A 15,638-nucleotide genomic window follows, 5' to 3' on the forward strand; every position below is an offset into this window, starting at 1 on the left:
CCTTGTGCTATTAACGGTGGCTCCCGCTTCTCCTCTTAATGTTGTAACTACCCATCCCGTGTCCGGTATCATTGTCATCATCTGACACTAATTAGCATAACGCAAGGGACATAAATATTACTAGAAAATATTCCTATTCATGAAATCACAAGTGAAATATATTGAAACACAGCTTAGCCTTTTGTTAATCACCCTGTCATCTCAGATTTTGACAATATGCTTTACAGCCAAAGCAAGACAAGCATTTGTGTAAGTTTATCGATAGCCTAGCATAGCATTATGTCCAGCTAGCAGTAGGCAACTTGGTCACGAAAATCAGAAAAGCAATCAAATTAAATCGTTTACCTTTGATGTTTTCACTCACGAGACTCCCAGTTAGATAGCAAATGTTCAATAGCTCTGTTTGTTCTTCACATTTGGCTGAGAAATCGACCGGAAATGGCGGTCACGAAAACGCCGAAAAATATTCCAAATTAGCTCCATAATATCGACAGAAACATGGCAAACGTTGTTTATAATCAATCCACAAGGTGTTTTTCAAATATCTATTCGATAATATATCAACTGGGACAGTTGGCTTTTCAGTAGGACCGAGAGGAAAAATGGCTACCTCTGTATTTTACGCAAGAATCACTCTGAGTCATCAGGTGACCACTTACGCAATATAGTTGCTTACGCTCATTCTTCAACATAAATGCGTGAAACTATGTCAAAAGGCTGTAGACACCTTGGGGAATACGTAGAAAAATGAATCTGGTTGATAGCCCATTCACTGCTCAATCGGAACGCAGAGCTTTCAAAACATGAGTCACTTCCGGATTGGATTTTTCTCAGCCTTTCGCCTGCAATATCAGTTCTGTTATACTCACAGACAATATTTTCACAGTTTTGGAAACGTTAGAGTGTTTTCTATCCTAAGCTGTCAATTATATGCATATTCTAGCATCTTGTCCTGACAAAATAGCCGTTTACTCTGGGAACATTATTTTTCCAAAAATGAAAATACTGCCCCCTATGCACCATGTGTATCTTCAACAGTTCTCTTGCCGTTACTTCCTATACATAGAAAATAACACCTCATGCTCAATAACACCTTGTGCTATTACCTGTGGCTCCCGCTTCTCCTCTTAAGGATCAGACCCTTTTTTTTCCAATTTATGCCTAAAATGACATACCCAAATCGAACTGCCTGTGGCTCAAGACCTGAAACAAGGATATGCATATTCTTGATACTATTGCAAAGGAAACACTTTGAAGTTTGTGGAAATGTGAAATTAATGTAGGCAAATATAACACATTAGATCTGATAAAAGATAATACAAACAAAAAAAGCATTTTCTATTTTTTTTGCATCTTTGAAATGCAAGAGAATGGCCAGACAGTGATATAGGATTATAGGTGTAATATAGATGTTGTCCACAAGATGGCAGCAGTGTGCGTGCACATTTTCAGTCTGATTCATTTAAGAATTACATCAATACACAATATTTTGTATCAAGTCTGCCAGGAGTTTGCCCAAATGTGCCGAATTGGTCAATTTATACATTTTCAAGTAAATATGTATAGAGAACATACAAAAATGTAATGGCACTAAAACATTAAAGGTTACACACTCCCAGGAATTCCATACATGATGGATCATTAGCTTCCTTACAGAAAATACACTAACCTTCACACATCTAGATGGCCGGGCGGGGTGGGGGTGGAGCCAGAGACAGTAGTGGGATCAAACTGTAGAACCCAGTTCCTACATTTGAATATAAACATGGATTTTATCAAACAAAACTACAATACATTTTATCTCTGTGACCCTCAAGATGACAAATCAGAGCACGATTACTGAATGTAAGTACATTATTTACCCTCAGAGGTGAATGTATCAAACCAGTTGCCGTGATAAGTGTTTTGTTGTTGTGCACTATCCTCAAACAATATCATGGTATTTGTTTTCTGTAATAGCTACTGTAAATTGGACACTGCAGTTAGATTAACACTAATTTAAGCTTTCTGCCCATATAAGACATGTCTATGTCCCGGAAAGTTCTAGTCACATTATCACATACTGACCTACAACTGTCCCGGTTTAAGGACACTGATCCAGTAGAGGATAAAGAACTGTACACCTTTGATTGTAATTCCACACCAAGGCTGACTAAGACCTTTCTAAAATAATGAAGATCTCCTCTTCTCTTAAAAGAAGGCGTGTTGCTGGGAGCCCAAATATCTCTTAATAAAATGTAAAGGGCATTGGATAGCATAAATAAAGGCAAATCACCTGGATGGGACTGTTTTCCTCCTGAGGTCTATTTGACATTTTTGAATCAACTATGATTCCATGGATGATATTTTACTATATCTCGACAATGTATCTCAATTGCTCCAAAACACATTGAAGATCATAGGTAAATTCAACCTCATCTCAAGTTATAACATTTATTTAATCAAATTAGCCCTAGTTCCTCTCAAGACAGCGATGTAGGACTCCGTCTCTATTTATGGAATTCCAATTGTTTCCCATTTGAAATATTTGGGAGTAGATATACACTACATGACCAAAAGTATGTGAACACCTGCTCGTCAAACATCTCATTCCAAAATCATGGACATTAATATGGAGTTGGACCCGGTTTGCTGCTATATCAGCCTCCTCTGGGAAGGCTTTCCACTAGAACATTGCTGTGGGGACTTGCTTCCATTCAGCCACAAGAGCATTAGGGAGGTCGGGCACATTACTGTATGGACCTCGCTTTGTGCACAGGGGTATTGTTATGCTGAAACAGGAAAGGGCCTTCCCCAAACTGTTGCCACATAGTTGGAACCACAGAATTGTATAGAATGTCATTGTATGCTGCTGCGTTTAGATTTCCCTTCACTGGAACTAAGGGGCCTAGTCCAAACCATGAAAAACAGCCCCAGACCATTATTCCTCCACCAAACTTTACAGTTGGCACTATGCATTCGGGCAGGTAGCATTCTCCTGGCATCCGCCAAACCCAGATTTGTTGCTTCCAGGCAGCTTAGAACTCGGTAGTGATTGTTGCAACCGAGGACAGACGACTTTTACGCGCTTCAGCACTCGACGGTCCCGTTCTGTGAGCTTGTGTGGCCTACTACTCTGCGGCTGAGCCGTTGTTGCCGTTGTTGCTCCTAGGCATTTCCACTTCACAATAACAGCACTTTCAGTTGACTGTGGCAGCTCGAGCAGGGCAGAAATGTGATGAACTGACTTGTTGGAAAGGTGACATCCTATTACGGTGTCACATTGAAAGTCATTTAGCTCTTCAGTAAGGCCATTCTAGAGCCAATGTGTGTTTATGGATATTCCATGGCTCGATTGTGTGCTCGATTTAATACACCTGTCAACAACTGGGTTGGCTGAAATAGCCGAACCAACTTATTTGAAGGGGTGTCCTCATACTTTTGTACATACAGTGTGTTCAGAAAGTATTCAGACCCTGTGATTATTTCCACATTTTGTTATGTTAAAGCCTTATTCTAAAATGTATTAAATAGTTTTTTCCCCCTCATCAATCTATATACAATATCCCATAATGACGAAGTAAAACCAGGATTTTTGAAAAATGCGCTAATTTATTTAAAAATAAAAAATAGAAATATCATATTTACATAAGCATTCATACCCTTTACTAAGTACTTTGTTGAAGCACCTTTGGCAGCTATTACAGCCTTGAGTCTTCTTGGGTATGACGCTACAAGCTTGGCACACCTGTATTTGGGGAGTTTCTCCCATTCTTCTCTGCAGATCCTCTCAAGCTCTGTCAGTTTGGATGGGGAGCGTTGCTGCACTGACATTTGCAGGTCTCTCCAGAGATGTTAGATCGGGTTCAAGTCCGGGCTCTGGCTGGGCCCCTCAAGGACATTCAGGCACTTGTCCCAAAGCCGTTTCTGCGTTGTCTTCGCTGTGTGCTTAGGGTCGTTGTCCTTTTGGAAGGTGAACATTCACCCCAGTTTGAGGCCCTGAGCGGTCTGGAGCAGGTTTTCATCAAGGATCTCTCTGTACTTTTCTCCATTCATCTTTCCTTTGATTCTGACTATTCTCCCAGTCTCTTCCTCCTGAAAAACATACCCGCAGCATGATGTTGCCAACACCGTGCTTCTCCATAGGGATGGTGCCAGGTTTCCTCCAGATGTGATGCTTGGCATTCAGGCCAAAGAGTTCAATCTTGGTTTCATCAGACCAGAGAATCTTGTTTCTCATGGTCTGAGAGTCTTTAGATGCCGTTTGGCAAACTCCAAGCGGGCTGTCATGTGCCTTTTACTGAAGAGTGTCTTCCGTCTGGCCACTCTACCATAAAGGCCTGATTGGTGGAGTGCTGCAGACATGGTTGTCCTTCTGAAAGGTTCTCCCATCTCCACAGAGGGACTCTGTCAGAGTGACCATCGCATTCTTGGTCACTTCCCAGACCAAGGCCCTTCTCCTCCGATTGCTCAGTTTGGCCGGGCGACCAGCTCTAGGAAGAGTATTGGTGGTTCCAAACTTCTTCCATTTTAGAATGATGGAGGCCACTGTGCTCTTGGGGAACTTCAATGCTGCAAAAATATTTTGGTACCCTTCCCAGATCTGTGCCTCGACACAATCCTGTCTCAGAGCTCTACGGACAATTCCTTCGACCTAATGGCTTGGTTTTTGCTCTAACATGCATTATCAACTGTGGGACCTTAAATAGATAGGTGTGTTCCTTTCCAAATCCAATCAAGTTGTAGAAACATCTCAAGGATGATCAATGAAAGCAGAATGCACCTGAGCTCAATTTTGAGTCTCATAGTGAAGGGTCTGAATAATTATGTAAATAAGGTATTTCTGTTTTAAATGTTGTATAAATTAGCAAACATTTCTAAAAAACTGTTTTTGCTTAGCCGTTCTGGGGTATGGTGTGTAGATTGATTAGGATTTTGTTCTATTTAATCAATTTTAGAATAAGGCTGTAACGTAACAAAATGTGGAAAAAGTCAAGGGGTCTGAATACTTTCCAAAGGCACTGCATAGTGTATTTCCTTCCTTAGATAAAACCATTGGCAGAAACTTTAACAGAACGCTCACATCAATTCAATCCGACCTCAGTAGATGGACTAATATCCCAGTTGCTTTAGCCGGCAGAATATCTATTGTCAAAATGAATATATTGCCCTTTTGGCTTTTGGGATAAAATGCCTGCTGCGGCTTAAAAATATATATGCCAAGGTAAGCGATCCCTGATACAATTAACAAACTTACAAAGAGGGAAATATGTAGGAGGACTATTTGTATCTAACTTTAAATTGTATTTTCAGGCATTAGCATTTCGCCCCATCCTAAATTGGTTTAGACATGATTCTTCCGCCCCCTGGCTGAGAACAGAGATATATGGTGTCTCCAATTGCCCTGGAAGAGGTGGTCTTCACTGAGATCTCCCTTAAACAATAATAACTACGCTTTCGTCCTATTACTGCTCACACAATTTATATTTTGCCGCAAAATTGAAAAACGATGTAATTGGAAATCATTTCACAATAATGCCTTGCGATCTGGAGGGCGGCCATTTGCATCCTCCCAATTGTACAAATGTGAAATCCGTACCCTTACCGATATCATGGACAGTAATGGTGTGAGAACATTCCAAGATTTGAAAGACACATGCACATTACCAGGCAACTCATTTTTTCTATATTTAAAACTTAGGTCAGCTATGCTGGCCTATCGAGTCCCTTGGGAAACCCAACTACCAAACCATCTAATGATGGGATTTATAACTAAAGTATCTGGGCTCCCAAAAGGGCTGATCTCTATAATATATAAACAACTTTTAAAAAGCTCATATTCTGACCAAAAGTATGGTCCACAGATCTAAGTGAATCTGAACAACCCTTTAACTGGACCAGAATATTGAAAAAATATTACCTTGGCATCCCGTAATCCGAACCGTCAACTCACAGCTCCCAACTGTTCACTGCATCTACTATGTTACTTAACAATGACAGTTTATTGAATCCAATAAATGTTCCCCTTCCCTGCAACTAACTATAGATAAAGGGCTAACTATTTGTTTAGGCTGCTTCCTTTAGACACATCCTTGCAAGCAACTAATTTCACAGTATGGACACAAGATGACACTGAAGTTCCATTTAAATCTGCATCATCCTTGTTTTGAAACTGCTCTCATGCAGATAAACTTGGTTTAGAGTTAAAACAACTGAACTAAAGGACAAATACTCCGGTAGCCTATTTTATGAGGTTAATCAGTATATATGTTTTTGCATCAACCTCAAAATAGTACAATGTTATCATTCCTCTCCTCTCTGTGTGAAGCATGCCTGTCACTGACATTTGTCCCCTGCTGATGGAGAGTGGGTTGCATTATCTTGTGCATTTAAAACAGTTAGTTCTGTTGTATTTAGATTTTCTTTGTCACATCAACGAGGACTAGAGCACTGGCTGATAATAACTAGGCAAGAAAGAATTAAACAGTTGCAAAGTTGCTAATTAGCTAAAATGCTATAGTTGTCCGTGATGACATTCGAACACACAATCTTTTTAGCAAAGTAGCTAAAAAGAAAAGTAGCTAAAAAGAAAAGTAGCTAAAAAGTAAAAAGTAGTAAGTAGTTGCTAATTAGCTCAAATGCTGAAATTGTCCATGATCAGAATCAAACAATCAAACTTTGGGTTGCTAGATGTTCATGTTATACTCCTACCGAACCACCACCCTTTCGTTTTTGCGTTAAGTAAGCTTCCATGTTATGTAACCACACTAAGCGTAACATATACTAATGTCAGTGTCTCGGATTTACATTTACTATGTTACGTCTAGTCTATGAGACCAGTCTGGGTTTGAAAGTCAAACTAACGTTGTTGTGGTTTGACATGTCCGTTTTTTTCCTTGATATCAAGTCAACGTTAGAGAGTTTGGGTAATTTTAAAAAATTGGCTACTATCTCACGGATAACCAAGATCAGAGCAATAATCTTTGTTAATTTTTTTGGGGGCGGACTTGGTCTGTACCAGTTCGTGTCCTGTCCTTGGATTATCCTACATATTAGAGCACGCGGGAGGGCAGTCGAACCGTGTTAAAGCAATCGGCGAATTATTTGTGGCGTGCACTCGTTCAATCACTGTCATTACAGCATAACGCTTAGCAGCAAATTCCCTGAAACAACATGCCACCCAACTAGGCTGTGTGATGTTCTGTGACTATTGCGTGCAGTGACATACTTCGCCTTCAGCGTCTGTGTGAGTCTCTGTGGGATCAAGCATCGTTGCTTTAGGACCATTACATCTGATTCTGGAGCGGGACGCAGATTCTACCGACCGGTTATTCGGACCGGCCTGTCTGGCAACATAGGCTAGGGGAGGCAAAGGAGGCAGACAGAGGAGTGTGTTACTCCAAGAGATTGGCTGGAATAAACATATTTATTGTTTCACTGCAGTCATGATGCCGGTAAGTAAAAGTAATCCGATGGGAATAGAAGATAATATATATTTTTTTTAATTTTTTACTTTGAGAGGTCTTGGAAATAGATTGTGGATTGAATTAATACATGCCTGTGGAAGGAATAGCTTGGAACAAATGAGCTCTAATAAAAAATATATATAATTATTTTAGGCTACATATGGATTGTGAGCCTGCAAATTTGAGTGGTGGATGACCTACAGTATTCCCATCAATTACAATGTACTTTTTTTTTGTCCTTTCATCCACCTTTTGTGTTTGAGTGGTGTGTGTTTGTGTGAGAGTGTGAGCAGGTGGTGAATGAGACAAATCACTGCAATATCATTTTTTTACTATGATTAAACATCACTTGATAGACCACTGATCTATGCATTTGCTCAACTCTCTGCCTGCCTATACAACTACAGAGAGAGAGAGTGAACATTAAGGGGAGTAAGGCATACTTTTAGGGTAGCCTATGTAAGATCCCCACACAACAGTGACAGACAGGCAATTCTGGTGATCACCCACACAGTGACGCACATTCACCATGACCTGTAACCTCCCTGTCAGTGTCAGTCCACCAGTAGCTGATGTCAGTGTAAGAAAGAACACACACACATACACACACCCTGTTCCAACATCTCCTCATGCCTGCTAATTGGCTTTTGCTCATTGAGCAATTCTTTACTTATATAATTAGCGAGGCAGGGAAGTGGGTTGAAAGTTCAGAATTGCATAGCTACTTTTGCAACAACAAAAAAATAGTGCAATTAATCGTATTGTCTGAATGTAATCAAAATACACTGGAAACATCCAAAATACATAGTCTATATAGCTAAAAACAACAATGCGAAGTCAAAACAAGTTGACATGGAGGTTAAAGAGTGTGCTTTATCAATTTACCCTCCTGCGCCTGCGTGGAGAGGAGACCAGGCTGGAGAGAGAGAGTCAGTCAGTTGCTGTTTGAATGACGGAAGGGATTAGCCTGTGGATTGTGATGGTCTGGGACGGCCTCGCTGTGCGTCACAGAGGTTGGGTGAGATGGCCGAATTTCTGGGTAATTTCCCACACCAGATGAGCTTTCAGCTCTGCACAAGCCCCTCTAGCTCGACCCTATAGTCCAACTGTACGAAGGTAGTCCTCCTATCTCTCCCTTACACTTACAGTTGAAATCGGAAGTTTACATACACTTAGGTTGGAGTCATTAAAACTCGTTTTTCAACCACTCCACACATTTCTTGTTAACAAACTATAGTTTTGACAAGTTGGTTAGGACATCTACTTTGTGCATGACAAGACATTTTTCCAACAATTGTTTACAGACAGATTATTTCACTTATAATTCACTGTATCACAATTCCAGTGGGTCAAAAGTTTACATACACTAAATTGACTGTGCCTTTAAACAACTTGGAAAATTCCCGAAAATGATGTCAAGGGTTTAGATGCTTCTGATAGGCTAATTGACATCATTTGAGTCAATTGGAGGTGTACCTGTGGATGTATTTCAAGGCCTACCTTCAAACTCAGTGCCTCTTTGCTTGACATCATGGGAAAATCAAAAGAAATCAGCCAAGACCTCAGAAAAAAATTGTAGACCTCCACAAGTCTGGTTCATCCTTGGGAGCAATTTCCAAACGCCTGAAGATACCACGTTCATCTGACAAACAATAGTACGCAAGTATAAACACCATGGGACCACGCAGCCGTCAAACCACTCAGGAAGGAGATGAGTTCTGTCTCCTAGAGATGAACGTACTTTGGTGCGACAAGTGCAAATCAATCCCAGAACAACAGCAAAGGACCTTGTGAAGATGCTGGAGGAAACAGGTACAAAAGTATCTATATCCACAGTAAAAACGAGTCCTATATCGACATAACCTGTAAGGCCGCTCAGCAAGGAAGAAGCCACTGCTCCAAAACCTCCATAAAAAAAGCCAGGCTATGGTTTGCAACTGCACATGGGGACAAAGATTGTACTTTTTGGAGAAATGTCCTCTGGTCTGATGAAACAAAAATATAACTGTTTGGCCAGAATGACCATCGTTATGTTTGGAGGAAAAAGGGGGGCGGCTTGCAAGCTGAAGAACACCATCCCAACTGTGAAGCACGGGCATGGCAGCATCATGTCGTGGGGGTGCTTTGCTGCAGGAGGGCCTTGTGCACTTCACAAAATAGATGGCATCATGAGGTAGGAAAATTACGTGGATATATTGAAGCAACATCTCAAGACATCAGTCAGGAAGTTAGATCTTGGCCGCAAATGAGTCTTCCAAATGGACAATGACCCCAAGCATACTTCCAAAGTTGTGGCAAAATGGCTTAAGGACAACAAAGTCAAGGTATTGGAGTGGCCATCACAAGCCCTGACCTCAATCCTATAGAAAATTTGTGAGCAGAACTGAAAAAGCGTGTGCAAGCAAGGAAGCCTACAAACCTGACTCAGTTACACCAGCTCTGTCAGGAGGAATGGGCCAAAATTCAACCAACTCATTGTGGGAAGCTTGTGGAAGGCTACCCAAAACGTTTGACCCAAGTTAAACAATTTAAAGGCAATGCTACCAAATACTAATTGAGTGTAAGTACACTTCTGACCCACTGGGAATGTGATGAAAGAAATAAAAGCTGAAAGAAATAATAATTTCTACTATTATTCTGACATTTCATGTTCTTAAAATAAAGTAGTGATAAACTGACCTAAGACAGGGAATGTTTACTAGGATTAAATGTCAGCAATTGTGAAAAAATGAGATTAAATTTATTTGGCTAAAGTGTATGTAAACATCCGACTTTAACTGTACTCCCTCCCTATTCCCTTTATTCCCACCCAGATTTACAACCCCTCTCATAGCTTTTAAACAGACAGCGGAATTGACCATTTGGGTGGAATAGTCAGAAAAGACAAGCTGCTAGTGGACTGAGTATTATTCTAAGTCTTATTTTGAGCTGCTGAACCTCCATGGAAAATAGACTGGGTTGTACATGAGTTATCATTGGGGGCTTGAGTATTATAAACATCACAACCAATAGCATATAACCTACTACAACGGCAGTGTTACAAGCCAAATATGAAGTTCAGAGCCCTCCAGTAGTTAACCGGCTGATTTTGATCGTGAGCCATTTTGTACGCTCTCATCTCATCTCATGACTTGACCAGTAGCCAGTTGTAGGCTTACAGACTTAACCTGTTTAATTTACTGACTTATTGTTGTTGTTATAGTGAGAGTCCCCCTCCTTCTCTTCCTCGATCATATCAGGGCAGAGTCTAAAAATCTCCTCCTCAGCTCTCATTAGTGTAAGTGATGCATGATATCACTGTGTAGTCGAGCTGCAGGGAGCTGTCGTTGTTATGACTCCTGCCATGTGCCTTTTGTATTGATGCTTCCCTCTCAGGTTTGGGGTCAATACCATTTCAATTCAGTCCATTAAGGAAGTAAAGTGAAATTCCAATTCCAATCGGGGAGAAAATCACAGAGGAAAATTGGATTTGGAAATTCTGTTTACTTGCTGAACTGACTGAATTGAAATGGAATTCAACCCAACTGTGATCTCGCTAACTAGAGGATAAAGTACATTTCTGTTTGTAGCAGAACGTGGAGCAAACAGTGCTAGTCTATGTCAGCTGCTCCAAGGCAGGGTTCTATCACAGAGAAAGCTATACATCCGAACCAAAACAAACTAGGTTCAGATCCTCACCTTATAAAAACTGAACCTTCCATTCAACCTCTTGACTTAATGGCAAACACTCCCCCCCCAGTCCCGCGTCAATGTGCTAACCCACTAGGCATGTATGTCAGCTGTGTGAATGGGAGACTGTCAGCTCCATTGAATAGACTGAGGATGGAGAGTGTTGTTTACAGTCATGTCCTGTGTTTAACTTCCACAATCTCAAGAAGAACAGGACTGTCTGCCTGGGATCTTTTCTAGGGGTGCCAGGCAAGCGTGTTTCCACAGACACAGTGGTTGCTATGGAGACTTTATTGACTGTTCTGTACTGTGCTGCACAGGGGAGCCAGCCAGGACACTAAATCAGGTGTCGGTTGGTTGGTCCGGGTCAGTCCCAATGTGTCTGACTCTGAAACCTCACACTGTCTGTCTGCATTTTGGGTTCTTATCTTTGTTGTCTGTCCTGGGACCTGGTTAAAAGTAGCACACACACTATATCTTCCACCAATCAGACATGTTGCAAATCCATCCACTGATAAGGAGATACTGTATCTCAAATCTCTCTAATGATTTGTTATACTTTTCATGTGGTTCGTTTGATGCCTCGGGGGTATTCCTTTTAAGGAGCTTAAGACACTTTGTTTATAAACATCTTGCCCCATAGGACTGCCTCTGAGTCAGAAGTGGATATTAGAAGGGTTTTACACACACGCGCACACACACACTCACACTCACTGTCTATCTCGCTCTGCCTGGTAGATGAGGTCTGAGTAACAGGGTAAACTGTGCATCACAGGGATTTGTTTCCAGGCAGTGGTTCATCAGTCAGCCCAGCTCCAGGCCCACTGCGACAACGCCTGCTTTGTGTCCTCAGATTTATTATCGACAAGGCCCGGGATACTGCTGGCACAACTATTAGATTTGTGCTTCATGGAAATCAGTCAGGAGATCCATTCTGCCCTTCTTCAGACCAAAAATCAAGTGAATGAGAATAGAGAAAGAAAATATGAGATGGGATGGGATCATTTGTTCTCTAACAAATGGAATTATTGTAGTTTTGTCCTCTCAGCAGGTTTAAGTCATTGTAATTAAGATTTTGTTCTTAACTGACTAGCCTAGTTAAATTAAGGTTAAACAAAAAATAAAAAGTTATGTAGCTGCTGGAACATTTGAACGTTTGAACAGTCAGAATGTGTGCGTGTCACGCCCTGACCTTAGAGAGCCTTTTTTATTCTCTATTTGGTTAGGTCAGGGTGTGACTTGGGTGTGCAAATCTATGTTTCTATTTCTTTGTTGGCCTAGTATGGTTTCCAATCAGAGGCAGCTGTTTATCGTTGTCTCTGATTGGGGATCATACTTAGGCAGCCCTTTTTCCCACCTTAGATTGTGGGATCTTGTTTTTTGTATAGTTGCTGCTACAAAACGTTACGTTCGTTTATATATAAATTTTTTTGGTGTTCATCAAATAAAGAAAGATGTACGCTTACCACGCTGCACCTTGGTCCAATCCTTCTCTAAATGCTCTTGACAGAAGATCCCACCACCAAGTTACCAAGCAGCGTGCCCAGGAGTGGAGGACATCCTGGACCTGGGAGGAGGTAATGGCAGGGGACAATACCCTGCCATGGAAGTAGGCTGAGGCAGCGAGAGAGGAACAGCAACGAGACGACGGAAGCCCGAGAGGCAGCCTCAAAAGAAAATTTGGGGGGGCACATGGGGTGGCGAGCGGAGCAAAGTTGGGAACAAGAACCAACTCCCTGTAATTACGATGAGAAGTTGGTCACGGTTCAGATACCATGTTTTCCGGTTCTGCGCACCGTGTCTCCAGTGCGCACCTTTAGCACGGTGCGTTCTGTGCCTGCTTTCCGTACTTGCCGTGCTAAGGTGAGCATCTGTCCAGGACGGATTGTGCCAGCTCAGCGGTCCTGGTCTCCAGTGCGTCTCCTCGGCCCAGGATATCCTGCGGCAGCTCTACGCACGGTATCCCCAGTTCACCAGCACAACCCAGTGCGGCCTGTGCCAGCTCCCCGCACTTGCCGTGCTACAGGGGGTATTCAGCCAGGACGCGTTGTGCCAGTTCTACGCTCCAGACCTCCAGTGCACCTCCACGGCCCAGTATATCCTGCGCCGGCTCTACGCACTATGCCTCCAGTGCGCCTTCACAGCTCAGTACGTGCTGTGCCAGCTCTCCACACTTACCGAGCTAAAGTGGGTATCCAGCCAGGACGCGTTGTGCCAGCTCCATGCACCCGGCCTCCAGTGCGTCTCTCCAGCCCGGTGCGTCCTGTGCCAGTTCCACGCACTCGGGCCTCCAGTGATGATCTATGGCCCGAAGCCTCCAGTGATGATCCATGGCCCGAAGCCTCCAGTGAGGATCCATGGCACGAAGCCTCCAGTGAGGATCCATGGCACGAAGCCTCCGGTGAGGATCCATGGCACGAAGCCTCCGGTGATGATCCATGGCACGAAGCCTCCGGTGATGATCCATGGCACAAAGCCTCCAGTGATGATCCATGGCACGAAGCCTCCAGTGATGATCCATGGCACGAAGCCTCCAGTGATGATCCATGGCACGAAGCCTTCAGTGATGATCCATGGCCCGAAGCCTCCAGTGATGATCTATGGCCCGAAGCCTCCAGTGATGATCCATGGCCCGAAGCCTCCAGTGATTATCCATGGCACGAAGCCTTCAGTGATGATCCATGGCCCGAAGCCTCCAGTGATGATCTATGGCCCGAAGCCTCCAGTGATGATCCATGGCCCGAAGCCTCCAGTGATGATCCATGGCCCGAAGCCTCCAGTGATTATCCATGGCACGAAGCCTTCAGTGATGATCCATGGCACGAAGCCTCCAGTGATGATCCATGGCACGAAGCCTCCAGTGATGATCCATGGCACGAAGCCTCCAGTGAGGATCACCAGCGACGGTCCCCAGTCCGAAGCCTCCAGTGATGATCCATGGCACGAAGCCTCCAGTGATGATCCATGGCACGAAGCCTCCAGTGATGATCCATGGCTCAAAGCCTCCAATGATGATCCATGGCCCGGAGCCTCCAGTGAGGATCACCAGCGACGGTCCCCAGTCCGGAGCCTCCAGCGACGGTTCCCAGTCCAGAGTCCGCGACGACGATCTACGGTCCGGAGCCCCCGGCGACGATCCCCGCACCAGAGGAGCCACCGAAGTGGGGGGAGCTTCAAGCGGAGCGGGGTCTGCGTCCCGCACCGGAGCCTCCACCGAGATGAGATGCCCACCCGGACCCTCCCCTATAGGTTCTAGTTTGCGGCCGGAGTCCGCACCTTTGGGGAGGGGGTACTGTCACGCCTGACCTTAGACTTTTTTATTCTCTATTTGGTTAGGTCAGGGTGTGACTTGGGTGGGCAAATCTATGTTTCTATTTCTTTGTTGGCCTAGTATGGTTCCCAATCAGAGGCAGCTGTTTATCGTTGTCTCTGATTGGGGATCATACTTAGGCAGCCCTTTTTCCCACCTTAGATTGTGGGATCTTGTTTTTGTATAGTTGCTGTGTTAGCGCTACAAAACGTTACGTTCGTTTATATTTTGTTGTTTTTTTGGTGTTCATCTAACAAAGAAAGATGTACGCTTACCACACTGCACCTTGGTCCAATCCTTCTCTAAACGCTCTTGACATTGTGCCTCTGTGTGTGTGTGTGTGTGTGTGTGTGTGTGTGTGTGTTTAATTTTATTTTATTTTACATAACCTTTATTTAACTAGGCAAGTCAGTTAAGATCAAATTCTTATTTACAATGACGGCCTACACCGGCCAAAGCCGACGATGCTGAGACAATTGTGCTCCGCCCTATGGGACTCCCAATCACGGCCGGTTGTGATACAGCCTGGATGCCTCTGTGTGTTGTTTAGCTGGATGATTATGTGTCTATGGTCACTGAGTGTCCTGTTCCTCCTATTGATGCCCTATGACAGTGACAGCCTGGTCTGGTTAGTGTCACCAGGCGCCTCTTATCTCTCTCAGCCCCACGGCTGTTCCTGTTCCTAGGGAATCTCATTCTGAAGGGGGCCGGCCGCGTTATATTACCCCTACCCCTTGCCTGGCCCTGGCTATGGCTGCATTTATCACCCCCCCCCCCCCCCCCCCCACCTTGACTACGCTCCTCACGTTCAGTCACTGACACCCCCACCCCTACCCTTCTCCTGCCTTGTGCCTGGTGTCACCCACACACACACACTTGGAGACCCGTGCACACAGACAGACACGCAGTGAGTCTCTCTCAGCCCTGCCTGCCCTCCTGTCCATCTGTCTGCCTGTGTGAGTCTTCTCCCTCCGGCTCTATGAAGAGGTTCTTCAGCATGGTGCTGCACAGTCTGGTTAGTGTAACCAAGGACAAGGCCTGGCTCCACCAGAGGGTCCGTCCCGGGCTGCAGCAACAGCAGCAGAGGAACCAGGGCAGGAAGACGCCATGCAGGGCGGCTAAGGTGAACAGACAGACAGACAGACAGACAGACAGACAGACAGACAGACAGACAGACAGACAGACAGACAGACAGACAGACAGACAGACAGACA

At 43.9% G+C, this 15,638-nt stretch overlaps 1 protein-coding gene across 9 annotated transcripts in view; it reads left to right on the plus strand.

The window, feature by feature from the left end:
- Positions 1-6,836: 6,836 nt before the first annotated feature.
- The window catches only part of LOC110497716 (apoptosis-stimulating of p53 protein 1), a 43,916-nt gene continuing 35,114 nt past the window's right edge, over positions 6,837-15,638 (plus strand). For 7 of the 9 annotated variants that reach the window (XM_021574012.2, XM_021574014.2, XM_021574015.2 and 4 more), the window contains exon 1: positions 15,294-15,547. In XM_021574012.2, the coding sequence (XP_021429687.2) occupies positions 15,404-15,547 (144 nt within the window). In that variant the 5' untranslated portion in view covers positions 15,294-15,403. Of the gene's footprint in view, positions 7,434-15,293; positions 15,548-15,638 lie in introns of those variants that run through there. The other 2 variants (XM_021574021.2, XM_021574019.2) reach the window with 2 other exon arrangements.

The sequence above is a fragment of the Oncorhynchus mykiss genome, chromosome 19 (assembly GCF_013265735.2).
Source record: "Oncorhynchus mykiss isolate Arlee chromosome 19, USDA_OmykA_1.1, whole genome shotgun sequence".
NCBI classification, from domain to species: Eukaryota; Metazoa; Chordata; class Actinopteri; order Salmoniformes; family Salmonidae; genus Oncorhynchus; species Oncorhynchus mykiss.